This window comes from Octodon degus, unplaced genomic scaffold (assembly GCF_000260255.1).
Source record: "Octodon degus isolate 3935 unplaced genomic scaffold, OctDeg1.0 scaffold00037, whole genome shotgun sequence".
NCBI lineage: Eukaryota > Metazoa > Chordata > Mammalia > Rodentia > Octodontidae > Octodon > Octodon degus.
Genome location: NW_004524613.1, coordinates 16,192,787 through 16,208,388, shown reverse-complemented (window position 1 = coordinate 16,208,388; position 15,602 = coordinate 16,192,787). Strand labels below are relative to the sequence as shown.

General features: G+C 41.0%; 1 protein-coding gene across 1 annotated transcript in view; it reads right to left on the bottom strand.

The window, feature by feature from the left end:
- Positions 1-13,301, bottom strand: part of Stk4 (serine/threonine kinase 4) — a 104,096-nt gene extending 90,795 nt beyond the window's left edge. The window contains exons 1-2 of the mRNA XM_004630939.2: positions 13,202-13,301; positions 7,416-7,496 (exon numbers count right to left, since the gene is read on the bottom strand). Coding sequence (XP_004630996.1) covers positions 7,416-7,496; positions 13,202-13,236 — 116 coding nt within the window. The 5' untranslated portion in view covers positions 13,237-13,301. The remainder of the gene's footprint in view (positions 1-7,415; positions 7,497-13,201) is intronic.
- Positions 13,302-15,602: the final 2,301 nt, after the last annotated feature.

Genomic DNA, 15,602 nt, shown 5'->3' with positions numbered 1-15,602 from the left:
AAGTAGGTGCTTTAGACCACTGAGCCATCTCTCCAGCCCCCTACCACTACATATTATTACCTACAAACACATTATTAGCTTTGCTATGCCCTCACTTCCTCAACTGTAAAACAACAATACAAACTACAAGAGAATTCTGTCAAGTGAGATACCATCATCCAACACAGAGTTTTCATTAGAATCCTGAGAAGGTCTGAGTGAAATAATGTGTAAATTGCCTTCCAGGATTCCCTAACACACCTATTTCTGCATACTGTCTCAGTGAAAATAAATCAAAGTAACAGTGCCGCCTAAATACTTAGTAAAACACTCTGGCTTCACACAACATGCTTGAGAATTATTTCAATGTGAAAATAACAACATTTTTTAAAATCCATGCATAGCACTTAAAAAAATAACATGAAAATTCCTGTATTTGCAAAACTGGCATAATGATACTTAAGTACAGCATCAAATGCTTTTCTTGTCACAGAAAGGCAGCTACTGAGCATGTGTGGAAGAAACAACCACTAACCATCTTCCTTGCTAATAACAACCTTGGTTTATTAGGACAGTAATGTGTTTGGTCCTAAGAGATAAATCATTGCAGGGCAACATAGTCATAGCATTCCTTATCCCTTTTGCCAGTGACTGAACTAGCAGCAACTATATGACCTCATTCTAGCCAACAGCAGTTGATCAGAATTCTGCTCAAGGATTTCTGGGAAAGATTTTTCTCTTCCAGTAGTAGACAAGCATATGACTCATTTCCACCTCCCTTCTTGTTTTGGTTGCTGTTGTGTGAGAAATGAACAAGCTTGTTCCAAGTAGGTGCTTTAGACCACTGAGCCATCTCTCGAGACTGTAAGAACTGCAACCATTTTGAGATTTCAGTAACTGCTGAAACATCTCCATTATCAAGTCAATTAGCCACTTCTGGAATCTCTTATCCCAAAATTTGTTAGTCATTAAATACCTTTGTAGGTTAGCCACTGATAGTTGAATACTGTTTCTTCTACCCAAAGGAGTCCTCAATACACTAGCTCCTACATATCTGAAAATGTCATTTCAAAATGACAGTTTTGTGGGACATAGAATTCTCCTTCGGCAGTTTTCCCTCAGCACTTATTACAGTTCTGAGGATCTGGGGTTGCTGAGAAGCCTGCTTTTGTCAGATTACCATTCTTCACAAGGAATCTTCCCACAGCTTTTAAGACACCTTCCTTCTCCTTAATTTTTACTCTACAGTTCTGCTTTACCTATGAGCTGATTTATTTGGCACTTCAGAAGCTTCTTCAATCAGGGGTTCATCTCTTTCAAGTACAAAAATTCCTTATTATTTTGTCTTTATTTCTTCTCTTTTAGAATTCCTATCAAAACTATATTGGGGGGCCGGGGAGATAGCTCAGTAGAATAAGCGCTTGCCTGGCAAGCACAAGAGCCTGAGTTCAATCCCTGGTTTTGCCAAAAAAAAGAAAAAAGAAAACAACTACGTTGGATCTCAATTCATACTGTGTTTTTGGTTTCCATCACTATCTCTGCCCCACATTTTGTGATTAGTATCATTTGTAATCAATTTCATTTCTCTTTCAATTAACAAATTCTCTTCATCTTGTCTACTCTGTTATTTATCCAATCACTGGGTTTTCAAAACTTCAGTTATTATGATGTAGTGTTCTTCTTCCAAGGATATTATTCACTCCTTTAGCTTTTTGAAAATTGCAAATGTATTTCTTTTCAAGCAGACATAGTGGCCTGTGCCTACTGCCCCAGATACTTGGCAGAATAAGGCACTCAGCCCAGAAGTGCCAGACCAGCCTGGAAAACACAGTGAGACTCCATCTTGAAAAGAAAAGAAAAGAAAAGAAAAGAAAAGAAAAGAAAAGAAAAGAAAAAGAAAAGAAAAGAAAAGAAAAAAGAGAAGAGAGGGAAGGAAAAGAGAAAAAAGGGAGAAGGGGGAGGGAGAAGGAGAGATAGAGCTTCCTATCTGGTTGCTTCATAAATTTTTTTTTTTTTTTTTTTTGTATTTAGTACAGAGTCTACAGGGTCTCACTTATGTAGATCAGACTCATAGTGATTCTTCTGTTTTCAGCTTCCCAAGTGTTGGGATTACAGGCATGCACCACCAAGACCAGTCTCAGCTCGGGGGCGGGGGGTGTACAGCATGCCAGGGTTCTCACTGCTGCGCTCTGCCTAAGCAGGCACTTGCCTCATTATTGGTGTATCCTGGAGTGTGAATTCTCCAACTTGTTAGTACTGATTGTCTCACAGCAGTGGTTTTCTTTAACTGGATTTCATTTCAATTATTCTCTATTATACAATGCTCAGTGAGTTGGTCTCTTTGGTTCTCTCTGTCCCCTCACCTGATGTATAAAATTTAAACCAAGCCCTTGGGGGACTTGCCATTCAAGATCTCACCCCTAAATGTAGTGTGGGCCCAGTTCCTATTGTTTGACCAGTATCTCTGATTGTTCCTAGGCTATGATCAAGTCAGGCAAGTTTACTTCAGCCTTAGTTCACATACTGGGAACTTAGTCTCAGTGCATGACTTCACGTAAGGAGCCCAACTACAATCTCCTGATACGGATAGGGCATCCTTTTCCTTTTTCTTATGATAGATTCTTTTCTACCTGGGTACTTAACTGCCTGCATACCTTTATTATAAAGGACGTGTATTTATTCAAATATTCTTCATAATAAAAAGTAAATATTTATGACAACTGATACTCATTAAGGCTGACCTTGACCTTGAAATTCGTATGCCTCAGCCTCCACAGTAGTTGAGATTACAAGCACATTCCAACACTCTTGGCTTATTCATTATTCTTACATGGAAGAAATGGAAATGGGAGAGCTCTGCATGCACTCACCCAGCCGTCGTTGCTTTGACAACAAAAAAACTCCTGACAGTTCATAAAAGCACCTGAAACATATGATTGCACACGCTGCGTTTATAGCAATCTGATGGAAGACGTAGAAGACTTCAGCAATCATCCTCACTCATAGGCAAGATTCTTAATACCTGATTTCCTACATCAAACCCTACATGAGTGAATGAATTTTAACTGCGAGAGAAAAAAGATGGTGAAGCAGGTGTTTCACATAAGCAGGACAAGAATCAATGTAGAAAATGTAAACAATAGAATATGAGGCCAATGTAACTAACTGTAAGTCTTACTGTCAATATTACTCACCAGCAAGATGTTTTTTTATTATCCTAAACTAAAAACAAGGGGCCGGGGAGATGGCTCAGTGGAATAAGTGCTTGCCTGGCAAGCGCAGGGACCTGAGTTCAATCCCTGGTTCCGCCACAAAAAAAAAAGATAAAAACAAGTCAATGTGTGAAACTTTAAGTGTGAAAAAGGAAAACGGTGGTAGGCTCCAATTTCAAACACTTTCTACTCATCTTGGTCTGGTATTCTGGCTGTTCTCTGCCACAAATCCACACAATTTTCTCAAACTGCAGCATGACTGCAGCTTCCAAAATCCAATACAAGATGCAGGTCACTGAAAGTTCACAATCCACTCATTCTCCACAAAAAATTAAGGCTGGCATGGTATTTTGTATTCAGAAAAATAAACCACTTTTGCTTTAAGATCTTGCTAATTCAGTGAAGTCTCATCAGGTTTAAGTCAAAATGACAGAAATCCAAGGATATCTGTGCTATATTTTTTTAAAACCTTTAAGGTGATACAGCATGGGGGGAAAATCTGAGGCTTTACTTCTTTTCTCCTTGATGATACCTTTATAGGAAAATTCCAAAGTTTCTTGCTGACGACATCCACAGATCTAAAACACGACCTTTAAAAATTATAATTAGCTTCGTTTTTTTAGTATACTTCTGACATGCTCTGTCTATAGTTTTCTTCTGATAGTCACCAAGTCCAATTAATCTACAGTCACCAGTAAGAATACCTAATATACCTCAAACGCTTAAGATTTAACTTTGATTTGATATAAACTCTGAAAAATAATTTAGTCGATATTAAAAAGTAGTTATGGGACTGTGGAGATAGCTCAGGGGTCTCAACACCTGCCCAGGCAAGTGCAAGGACCCAGGTTCGATCCCTGGCACCATGTACCATGCTGGGCCCACCCCGGGGCACGTTGAGTTGGCTACTAAGACTGGGGATGGTGGCACATGACTATAATCCCAGCATTGCAGAGGCTGAAAACAGGAGAATTGCTGAGTCTGAGTTACACAGTGAGACCCTGTACCAAATACGATTAAAAAAAAAAGTAGTAATGACTAAGCACTATAATTAGTTCTTTAACCCTTTTATTTCATGTAATATTTGCCATGACCTTATGAAATAGATACTATTGCTATCCCCACTTTATCAAAGAGGATTGTAAAGTTCACAATAATAAGCTCTGGCTCGATTGTTCCTTGTAATTAATAGTAGAGCAAGGATTTAACCCACGTTGGTGTGACTTCACAGTCTACAGTTACTTCTACAATCTGCCTTTATAAAAAAGGAAAAAGATGCAGGTCAGTGAAATCCACTCATTCTCCAGAATGAGGATGGCATAGTATTTGTATTCAGACAAGCAAACCATTTCTACATAAACAACTATGTTTACTTAAACAATTACATAAACAATTATGCCCACCAGTCCTTGTCTTATTTCAACTGTAACTTAAAAGCACTGTTACATTCAGGGCCATGGACTCAATGCCTTGAAGAAAATACCAACGACAAGCTAAAACTTAAAATGGCAAGCAAAAGATGTAAAGTGACTGTCACTTCCCCATATCTTCAATGACATAGTCAGCTGGCAATCTTCAGAGTCATTTTTGACTTGTCTTTTGGCAGCACAGCTGGTATCATCTTTTTTTTTTTTAAGGTTTTTTTTTTTTTTTTTTTTTTGGTTCCTCGAATGCCTTCAGGGCACTTTTGGCCAGCGAGAGAGGTGTGAGGTTCGAACTCCAGCAACCTGAGGCTGACAGCTTTGTGGAAGCAGCCACTTAAAGGCCTGAGCTAGGGCCAGGCCCCCATGGTATCATCTTTTATTTCTCTTCTTTGCTTGATTTCTTGTTGGATTCCAAAGAGTAGTTTTCCAACTTACAAAAAGTTGAGACTAATGTTCTTGGTTTTGTTTTTGGTTTTTTTTTTGCAAGGAGGTAATCCATAAAAACTATACTATGTAATCCAGAATTGGACTTAACAATATAGAACTATGTTTGGCATAACCTTAATCTCCAAAAAATGTAACAAAAGCTGCTTCTGTTATAGTTTGGATCTAGAATACCCCCCAAAGGCTCCTGTTTTGAAGCTCTGGTGCAGGCAGAGGAAACTTTAGGAGGTGGGGCCTAGTCAGAAGAGGGGGGTCACTTGAGGTTTGCCTCACAAGGGTGTACTTTGTCTTTCCTCGCTTCCTGGCTAACATGAGATGAGCAGTTTCCTTTACTGCATGTAACTACCACATAATGTTGTGCCTTACCTCAGACCTAAAGCAGTGGAGCCTGCCAACCACAGACAGAAACCTCTGAAACATGAGCCAGAAGAAATCTTTCTTCCTGTAAGTCATTTTCCTCAGACATTTTGTCACAGTCACGAAAAGCTTATTCATAGAATAGCTGATAATTTTAAAGTGCAATCATTCACTACAACATTTTTAAATGTTAATGTCAGGACATCTCTCTTTTTTTTTTTTTTTTAGGACATCTCTTAAACTAGCAGTATTCCTAAATGATAAAGAAATCACACGTACAGGGCTGGTGAGATGGCTCAGTGGTCTAAAGCACCTACTTAGAACAAGCTTAGCAAAGCACAGGGACTGCGGTTCAATCCCCCAGCACCACATGCCAGCCAGCCCCGCCCCCTGGGGGGCTGAGCTGGCCCCACACACACACACACACACACACATACACACACACAAATAAATATTTAAAAAAAAAATGCACGTACAATCAATCTGGCATGCATATGCATGAACCATCTGTGCAAGATACATTAGAAACTGCTACAGTAGTGATTCCAGATGGCTGAGAGATACAGGCAGAGGACAGTTTACACACACTTTTACTTTTTGAATTCTGAATCATATAAATTTATTACCTACTCAAAAGTTAACAACAAACCTTAAGGAAAGATGCTCCTAACATGTCCTGGTCATTCCAAAAAAATTAATAAACAGACAAAATTAAAATAATGCTGAGGGGGCTGGGGAGCTAGCTCAGTAGAATAAGGGCTTCCCTGGACTGCAAGGTCCTGAGTTCAATCCACAGTATTCCCCAAAAAATACAATAATGCTGAATCCTACTGTTTTTTACTGAAACAAGTTAGTCCACACTGATCAGAAACTATGACCAGCAAATAAAAACATGTATGTCTGATCTAATTAGTGCTATCTTGTAGAGGACTCTTCTCAGTCTTCGTCTAGGTCCAAGAAGCCAGTATTTATAATCCCAAAATTATGTTATTGGAATCCCATCAAGTTGATTCCAATCTACCACTTACAATGCAACCCACGGCGAAAATAAAGACATTAAATTATATTTTCAATCACTGGGGAGTCAAGGGGCTCTAAATCCAGCCATGAAGATGGCTTTCCAGAACCAAGAGAGTGACCCAGGGCCTCACCCTGGCTTTTATTCAGTGGGGGAGTGGCTTGAGGAGGATTGACTGAGAATTGTGGGAAATAGGTGACCCTTGTGAGCTGAGCTAGGTGGGTGGCCTAAATTTACCTCTGCGATATACAGAGAGGTTGTGCAGAGAGAGTAATCTGCATTATATAGTATCTAATGTTTTGGTAAGTCTGGTGCTTCAGCTTTGACATAGTCTTTCAAGCCCCAGGAAGTCATAGCCTCTGTCTCAAGGCTCAATCCCAGCTGGTGGCACGGAGCATTAACTCTGCTGTCCTGTCTTGACCTGGTTCACATTAAAGAGCAGCAGGTATAGGTTACCAGGGAAACACACACACACGCCACCTGCAAAAACTATCACCAGCACCTCAGCTAGACCAATACACATTGCTTAAGGCCAACTGAAGGATAAACAGAAGTCTTAGCCAGCTCTGTACATAACAATACAAGGAAATAGGGTCAGACTCCGTCAAAATGGAGACAGTTGCTCTTCTTTCAAGGAGAGCTGCTCAGATGGTCCTCCACATTATCTGTTAAACAGATAAAATCATACAAACCATAGATAGATTCTTCAAGAGAAAAACAATAGATGTCCCTGATGATAAAGACTGGGAATCATTTAATCTCTCCATAATACTGATTAGGGTGAGGTGAAGAAGGACATCTCAGGCAGTAAATTAACCATCTACCCTGTCCTAGAGCCATGCTGACAGGCAACATTCCTCTTTCTTCTCCTCAGGTTTGAGAACTATAATCACCACAGAAAGGTCAACGTTCGTCAGGTGATGAGCAGGAAATGAATCCAGGAACAGTGCACTGGTCTACATGTATTTTCTTTTCACTTACCCTTCTCCAAGTTTCTCTAAGACATCAAACACTTCTTCTGGTTGTTTGGTTAAACTATCTTCATCCAACTTTTTCAGCTGTCTGTGAATAAAGAAATGACACAAAAAGCAGTTTACTTGCTGGCAAATAAACCATAAAACACAACATTTATCTTATAACTAGCATTCTAGGAATTTCTCCACAAAGTCTTCAGTAGTAAACAACAAAGACAAGCTGAGACACTGAGGACTTGGTTCAGGGTCACCAGATCAAGAAAACCATGACCAAAAAGTAAAGAGCTGCCAAGAGCCATAGTCCAACTCAACATGTCTAAGAATTTTCTAGGGGCCAGGGAGATGGCTCAGTAGAATAAGCACTTGCCTGGCAAGCACAAGGGCCTGAGTTCAATCCCCAGTTCTGCTAAAAATAAAAAAATAAAAAAAAAAAAAAAAAAGAATTTTCTAACAATAGAAGTTGTTTCAGACAGTCTTAAGAGGTCTCTGGGTCCCCACTACTGGAAAACTCAAACAAAAAATGAATTATCATCTGGCTAAATGGTGTAGAGTGGACTTGAGCATTAGCTACATCCTTTAGAATCCATTTAAATCTTTAGATTACACAAATTAAAATGACATAACTACCTCTTTAGAAATTGATACTGTTTAGTTTTTTGTTTTTTTTTTTTTTTTTTGCGGAACCGGGGATTGAACTCAGACCCTTGCACTTGCCAGGGAAGCCCTTATTCCACTGAGCCATCTCCCTGGCCCCAAATTGGTACTGTTTAATGTAAAATTGACTGTACTGCATCATGAATTGGACTAGTGGTCAGGAAAGACAAGGAGCTCTTTCCTCTCTATTAGAAAGGTTTTGGTAATTTGTCAAAACATGTAAATTCTACAGGTATCACAGAAACACAAAGTGGAAAGTATACATTTAGATAAGAGCAAAAGTGAAAAATAATTTGGCAGCTGGAAGTTTCAGTCTCACAAAGACCCTCTCATGAGCAGCTATGTACCCTTAACTAGTCAAAAAAACAGAAAGTACAAGCTGGGCATGGTGGCTCATACTTATAATCCTAGCACTCAAGAGGCTGAGGCAGGAGGATCACTCAAGTTTGAGGTCAGCCTGAGCTGCAAAGTAGAGCTCAAGGTCTGTCTGAACTACATAGTGAGTTCCTGCCTCAGAAAGGTAAAGACAAAAACAAAACAAAAAACAACCAAATAAAAACCAAAGGTACATGACTGCTCACAACTTCCAGAGAGTTCAGATTTTACTGTGTATGCTAGACATTCATAACAAGCATATAGATTATAAACTAACAATTTTTTTAAAAAAAAAGAATTGTTAGCCCTCTGAAAATTAACAGACTTAAAAAGAGCTTGCTAAGAAATTTCTGTGTGTGTGTGTGTGTGTGTGTGTGTGTGTGTATCATCTACACAATGGCTTCCTGAAACTACAAAGGACAATAAAAAAAGAGAATTCAGGAAATGGTGATATATGGTAGTAGTTACACTGGAGATTTGTAAAGCAAATAGTTTAAACTAATTAGACAATACCAATTCTTACAAAACCCAAATTTAAAATACTTCCTAAAGAAAGTAGCAAAATCAAGACAAAAAAAACCACCAAACAAAAAAGAAAGAAACCTGGCCACACCAAGCACCTCTACCACTAAACACTGACCTCACAAAGAATGGTATTACAAAATTTTATAAATATCTAGGGCTATGTCCTAGAAAATGAAGAACTGCTAAAAGTCAACGTCTTACCTTGCCCTAATCTGAAGATCAACAAAACACAGTAACCACACTGACCTTTGAAAGAAAATCAAAAGAGCCTAAAAATTAAATTCCAATGACATCATAAAAACTCCCAGCTTAAAAGGTGCTGAAGTGAAACTCCTTAAACTTCAGAATCAAAATTTTTATGAACTCAGAATGATCATCTCATAGGCCAGGGCTTTTTGGTACAGCACAGAATTAGGTAAGAGCAAAAGTGAAAAATAGAATAACTGTGCAAACAATGGACAATACCTCATTAAGCAAGTACAATTAAAGTTGTATAAAAGGCTGATATAAAGCAAGATCAAAATTTTTTCAGAAGTTTGACTCCTGTGGCTTATAAAAAGCAACACTATTTGAGCTACTATAGAGACCACAAAATAACAAAGGAAACTGTCACAGCCAAGAAAGACAGTTGCACGACTCTGATAATACTTTAACAAACTATATTGACTATTCAGAAGCTTCTTTAAAACAACTTAAGTATTTTTTGTTTTTTGGTTTGTTTGGGTTTTGGCAGAACCAGGGATTGAACTCAGGCCCTTGCGCTTGCCTCTACTGAGCTATCTCCTGGGCCCCTATTTTTTATTTTTGATCTGGGATTATTTAAAACAACTTGAATATAAAGGTTTGTAACTCTGGTACCTGATAACCAAGAGATAGTCAAAAAAAAAAAATATGTACTAACTGCATTAACAAATGAAATGATGAGAATCATAAACTTCTTAGCTATCTCTGTGAGTTAGCAAAATAAAATAGAATAGTAAATAGAATAAAAAGCATTATTAGCTTATAAACAAAGATTTCTATGGAAAATCTTTTGATAAGTGACTCATACTGATATTTTATACTTCATGGAACAAGTACTATTACCAAAACCAGCCCAACAATGACACAGCTTTCTCAGCTGTTTCCCCATGTTCCAGGCAGTTCAACTACTTGCTCATAAGGAGCAGATCTACCCAACACAAATTCATTGAGGTTCTGGAAGCTGTTCCAGTCCTAAGTCAGATGGCCACACGGATGGTTAGCAACCCACGAATGCATCCTAAGCCTTCCACCTGCCATTACCTAACTCACTCTTTACAATCAGTAACTCCCACATAAGACACCAATCAATCATCATTCACCTAGTCACATGTAAATGTCAAACCTGTGAACACAAGGAGTATTTCCTGCATTGCAATTGCTGGAAATGCATGTTATCTGAGTTTCTCCAGACTTTCTAAACACAAACAGTGGTGTTTATGAAGTGGTCAGAAGTCTAATTTTCAGGCCAGGGATATAGCTCAATGCAATGGCAAAGTACCTGTCTGGTAAGCTCAAAGTTGTGAGTTCAATTCCTAGTACCAAAAAGAGAGTCTAATTTTCAAGCCTCTTTCTCCCATCTCTGAACTCAAAAGGCTCATTTTATTCATGCAGATATACACCTTCCAAACAGAATTTTCATATAGCATACAACAAATATGTAAGATCTATTTTAAGTTTTTTAAATGATAATTAAGTGCATCCACCACCAGCAGCCTGTTCCAATTTTAATTCCCAGAATCTTAGAATAGGCCAATTTGGAGGTGGGACTTTTAAAGAATTAAGGTAAACTGTGGTCCTAAAAGCAGGCCTTAATCCAGTATGACTGGTGTACTTAAGAGATAAAAATACAGATGGGTATAGAGGAAGACCATGTGAAAAATTAAGGAGAAGACAGACACATACAAGCAGAACAGGCCTCAAAAGAAAGAACCCTGCCATCACGCTTGATTTTGGCCTTCCAGTCTCTTCCAGAAGCATAAAATAAATTTGTTGTTTAAATCCCCCAGGTGTGAGACTGTGAGGGCACTCCTAACAAACCAATACAAATAATAAAATTCAGCTGATACAAATTAGACAGTCCACTGGCTATAATGAGAAGACTCAGCCCTGTAATACTTTCTCTTACCAATATTATTCTTTTTAATTCAAAATGTACAGGAAAGGGCCAGCCAGTTAGCTCGGCGGACTAAAGTGCCTGTTCAGGCAGAGAGGGCAGCGACCAGGTTTGATTTTTAGTGTGCTGCACTGGCCTAGACCCCAGGGGCGAATGACACTGGGCATGGTGGCGTGTGCCTGTAACCCCAGCACTTGGGAAGCTAAAAACACGAGGATCACTACCAGTCTGATCTGTTGAGTGAGGCCCTGTAGACCCTGTACTAAATTCATCAAAATGCACAGGAAGCTGGGTGTGGTGGCAGACACCTACAATTCTTGGCTATGCTAGAGCTGAGGCAGAAGGATCCCAAGTTCCAACCTATCCTCTGCAACTTGAGATGTCTTGAAATGACCTGGGATGTAGCTCAGCACTCCCTTGGCTCATGTCAAAACACCAAAAAAGTACAGAAATGAACATGCCAAAAACCAAACAACTTTACTCTTTTGCCGAAGATTACATGAGGCAAAAAAAGAAACAAAACTCAGGTTCTTCATCTTCTTTTCAATGAAGTGAAGGCCTCCAAGAAAGAAATCAAGTAGAGCAAACCTATTTGAAAAAAAAAAATCAGCAGTCTATGTTCCATTAATATGATGCTAGAGTAAATATCTGCTAACATACACAATGACCTGTAAAACAAGAGGGCTTCCATGAAGGCATGAGAGCGGAGCAGTTTAGAGAACAGACTTTAGTCCAAACCCCCTGGACAGTGAAATCCAACTGTGACTCTTACTAGCAAAGGGATCTGCAGCAAATCGCTAGCCTCTGTGTGGCTCAGTTTTACCTTCCATAAAACAGGGAGGCAAAGGGATATCCATTTCATACAACTGTGAAGATCCAATGAGTCAATAAGTGACAGAAAACTATCACTTTTACAGTTCAAAAATCGTCAACTATCAGCAATTGTATACGGTTAAAAGGAGACATGGAAAGTACTTAAAACAGGCTTGGCACCCTGTAAATACAGAAATGTAATGATCGGTGCTATTACCATTTGAGCACATTAGACTAAGTAACTCATGAGCCCATCGAAACAAGCTATTTGCCTTCTACAATGTTTGTGCGCTGCAATCAACGCCAAGAGGGCTGCCCAGGCTGTCAATTCCCTCCATCTTTCAGTACCCCGGCATTCTGACACACTGAACACTTCCTACTTCAGGGCTTGTTCTGCTGCAGGAAGTCAGAAGCCTTCTCCGTGAAAGAGAAGTTAACTAAACTGCAACTCAGAGAAACATGACTCTTCTCAGTCATCGGCCGTCTCTCCGAGATAGTGACCAAAAACAATTCCGGGTACCCCTAGGTGCTGGAAATGATTATCACAAAACAACAGAAGCCTGAGAAGGGCACAGCCTAGCCAGATTCATGGGTCTCAACTCTTCTGGAACTCAGTCTGCACATCCTAAAACTTTCCTTATCTAACTGCCAATGCTGGGTTGTGAAGAACGGAGAAGGATGTAAAGAAAATTAGGAAAAGATGCCATCATCTTTTGAGTGAGGATAAGAACACCCTTGCAAACAATATCCTCCAGGAAGCTTTCCAATGCTCGCCCCTCGATCTTTTTTTCCGCACTCCAGACTCAGAGGCAAAGCTTTCTCATGCAACCCATCTTTCTCGCTGCACCCCTCAGTTGGGACTTTGAATCCCGAAAAAGTCTACCCGCTTTTCTGCTTGTTCTCACTCCATTCCCCTAGAACCCTAGACTCCTAGCAGGTTCTTAATCCGGCCTCAACATTCGCCTCCACCTCCCTGAGTTCCTTCTTGGAGCGCCCTCCTCTGAGGGGGGCCCTGGCCTCAGCAGGTGTTTTCCCTAACGTGTCCCCGTGTTTGTCAGCCGAGCGCCCCACAGCCAATGTTCCCTCTGTATAGCCGCACGTTCATCCCTCTCCGCAGGTGCAGAGCTCAGCCGGACCTCCACCCGCCACGCACCCCCCTCACTCAGCAGGTGCTCCATCAACCCGGACGCCTCGCCCCACAGGTCCCTCTCCTCGGCTGGCTGGTTCCCACACGGGGGTTCCCTCAGTCAATTCCCGCCTTTCCCTCCTCTTAGACAGTGGCCCCTCACCGGCGCGGCGGGTTCCTCAGCTGCACCGTCTCCATAGCGCTGCCAGCAGTCGCCCAAACCTTCTCACTTGTCCATCCTCCCCCCCAGACCTCCCCGAACCCGCCCCGCAGATCCTCCCACACTTCCGCTTTCCGCCCCTACCGGAAGCGGAGCGCGAGGGGGCGGAGCCGAGGAGGACGCAGGTTGGATCACGTGTGCGGGGGGGCCACCCACTGGTCACGTGGTTGCTAGAGGCGCCTACCGGGAACTTGAAGCGTAGGAGGCTCGGGCTCCTGGAGTCGTCTGCGGGCTGAGAGCGTAGGCGGCGCTGTTTGCTATAGGATTAGCCTGAGACGTTGGCGTCCCAGGTCAGGAACCCATCTCTCACGTTTCTCTCCATTTTCATTCTCAGTCGGAGATACTGAGACCTCTAGGAAAGGGAACCTGATAAAAACTGATTCTTGAAACACCAAGTCCTACACAGTGAGAGAGGTGCTACACAAGTACGTTTGCAGTGTTTGTGCTTTTCTACAGCGCACCTCATTGAACTCAATGCACAACAACAATCACTCCTTTGTCTCCATCCTGGGATTTTTCCACGTGATAAACTGAAATTATGATAGATCCCTTTTCACAGAATATTCACCCCAGTACTTCCCAATGAAAATTCTTTGTATCCCCACTGCCTAAAACGGTAACCACTATTACAAATGACTAGCGTGGTATAAAATTTTTATGTCATTTAAATTATTTAAATTTAGGGGCTGGTGAGATGGCTCAGTGGTCTAAAGCACCTACTTAGAACAAGCTAAGCTAAGCAAAGCACAGGGACTGCGGTTCAATCCCCCAGCACCACATGCCAGCCAGCCCCCGCCCCCTGGTGGACTGAGCTGGCCACACACACACTAAATAAATGAATAAATAAATATTTAAAAAAAATAAATTATTTAAATTTAACAAGCGGGCTGGTGAGATGGCTCAGTGGTCTAAAGCACCTACTTAGAACAGGCTTAGCAAAGCACAGGGACCGCGGTTCAATCCCCCAGCACCATATGGCAGGCAGCCCGCCCCCTGGTGGGCTGAGCTGGACACACACACACACACACACACACACATAAATATAAATAAATAAAAAAAATTTAAAAAATAAAAATAAAAAAATAAATTTAACAAGCCTCAGCCAATCATTTGACGATTTAGCATATTCACTATATATATTTTGGGTGGCCATTTTATTTACCCATTTTGTTAATCATCACCTAAGGGATATGTGGATTGTGTCAGGTTTTTAGCAGAGGTAACTTTTTTGTAGTACCTTGACGTGAGCTTCACACTGAGCTGCACCCACAATCCTATTTTTTTTTTTTTTCAACTTGAGACAGGGTCTAAAGTTCAGGCTGGCCTTGAACTTGTGATTCTCCTGCCTCAGCCTCCCAAAGTGCTGAGATCACAGGTATAAGCCACAATACTCAACCAGGACATGTTTTTTACTTTTCAGATTTTCAACTCTAGCAGTGTGCCACCTCGAGGCCACATGTATTATGTATTTGGCTTTACTGGGTAAGGAATAGATATAACTACAATGTTTTCAATGGGCTAAAAAACAGAGAACAGAAACTTATTTCTCAGTTCTAGACACTAAAGGCCCAAGACCAGTTCACCTGCAGATGCAAGTTTTTAGTGAGGCCCCTTTCTGGGTTCCAAATAGCATTTTCCTTTTTTATTTTTATTTTTAAATTTATGCATTGGGGAGCCGGGGGGATGGCTCAGTGGAATAAGCGCTTCCCTGGCAAATGCGAGGGCCTGAGTTCAATCCCTGGTTCCACCAAAAAAAAAAAAAAAAATTATGTATTTGGTACAGGGTCTTGCTACACAGCTTGGACTCATAGTGATCCTCCTGTCTCAGCCTCCCAGCGCTGGGATTACAGCTGTGTGTCACCATGCCCAGTTTCAGAGGCCAGCTCCACATGGGGCTGGCATGGCATTGGGTACAGGGATCAAACAGGTCCTTGCGCTTGCCAGGCAGACACTTAACCACTGAACTATCTCCCTAGCTCTAGACAGCATTTTCTTGCAGTCTTGCCACATAGTGGAAGCAGCTGAAGGTCTCTTTTATAAGAACACCATTCCAGGGGCTGGTGAGATGGCTTAGTGGTCTAAAGCACCTACTTAGAACAAGCTAAGCTAAGCAAAGCACAGGAACCACGGTTCAATCCCCCAGCACCACATGCTAGCCAGCCCCGCCCCCTGGTGGACTGAACTGGCCGCACACACAAAATAAATAAATAAAATTTAAAAAACAAGTAACACCATTCCCATGACAACCTTCTGTGACCTAATTACCTCCCAAAGTCCCTGGCCATCTAATTATCCAATGCCATCACCTTGAGCCTTAGAAAGGGTTTCAATATATGACTTTTCT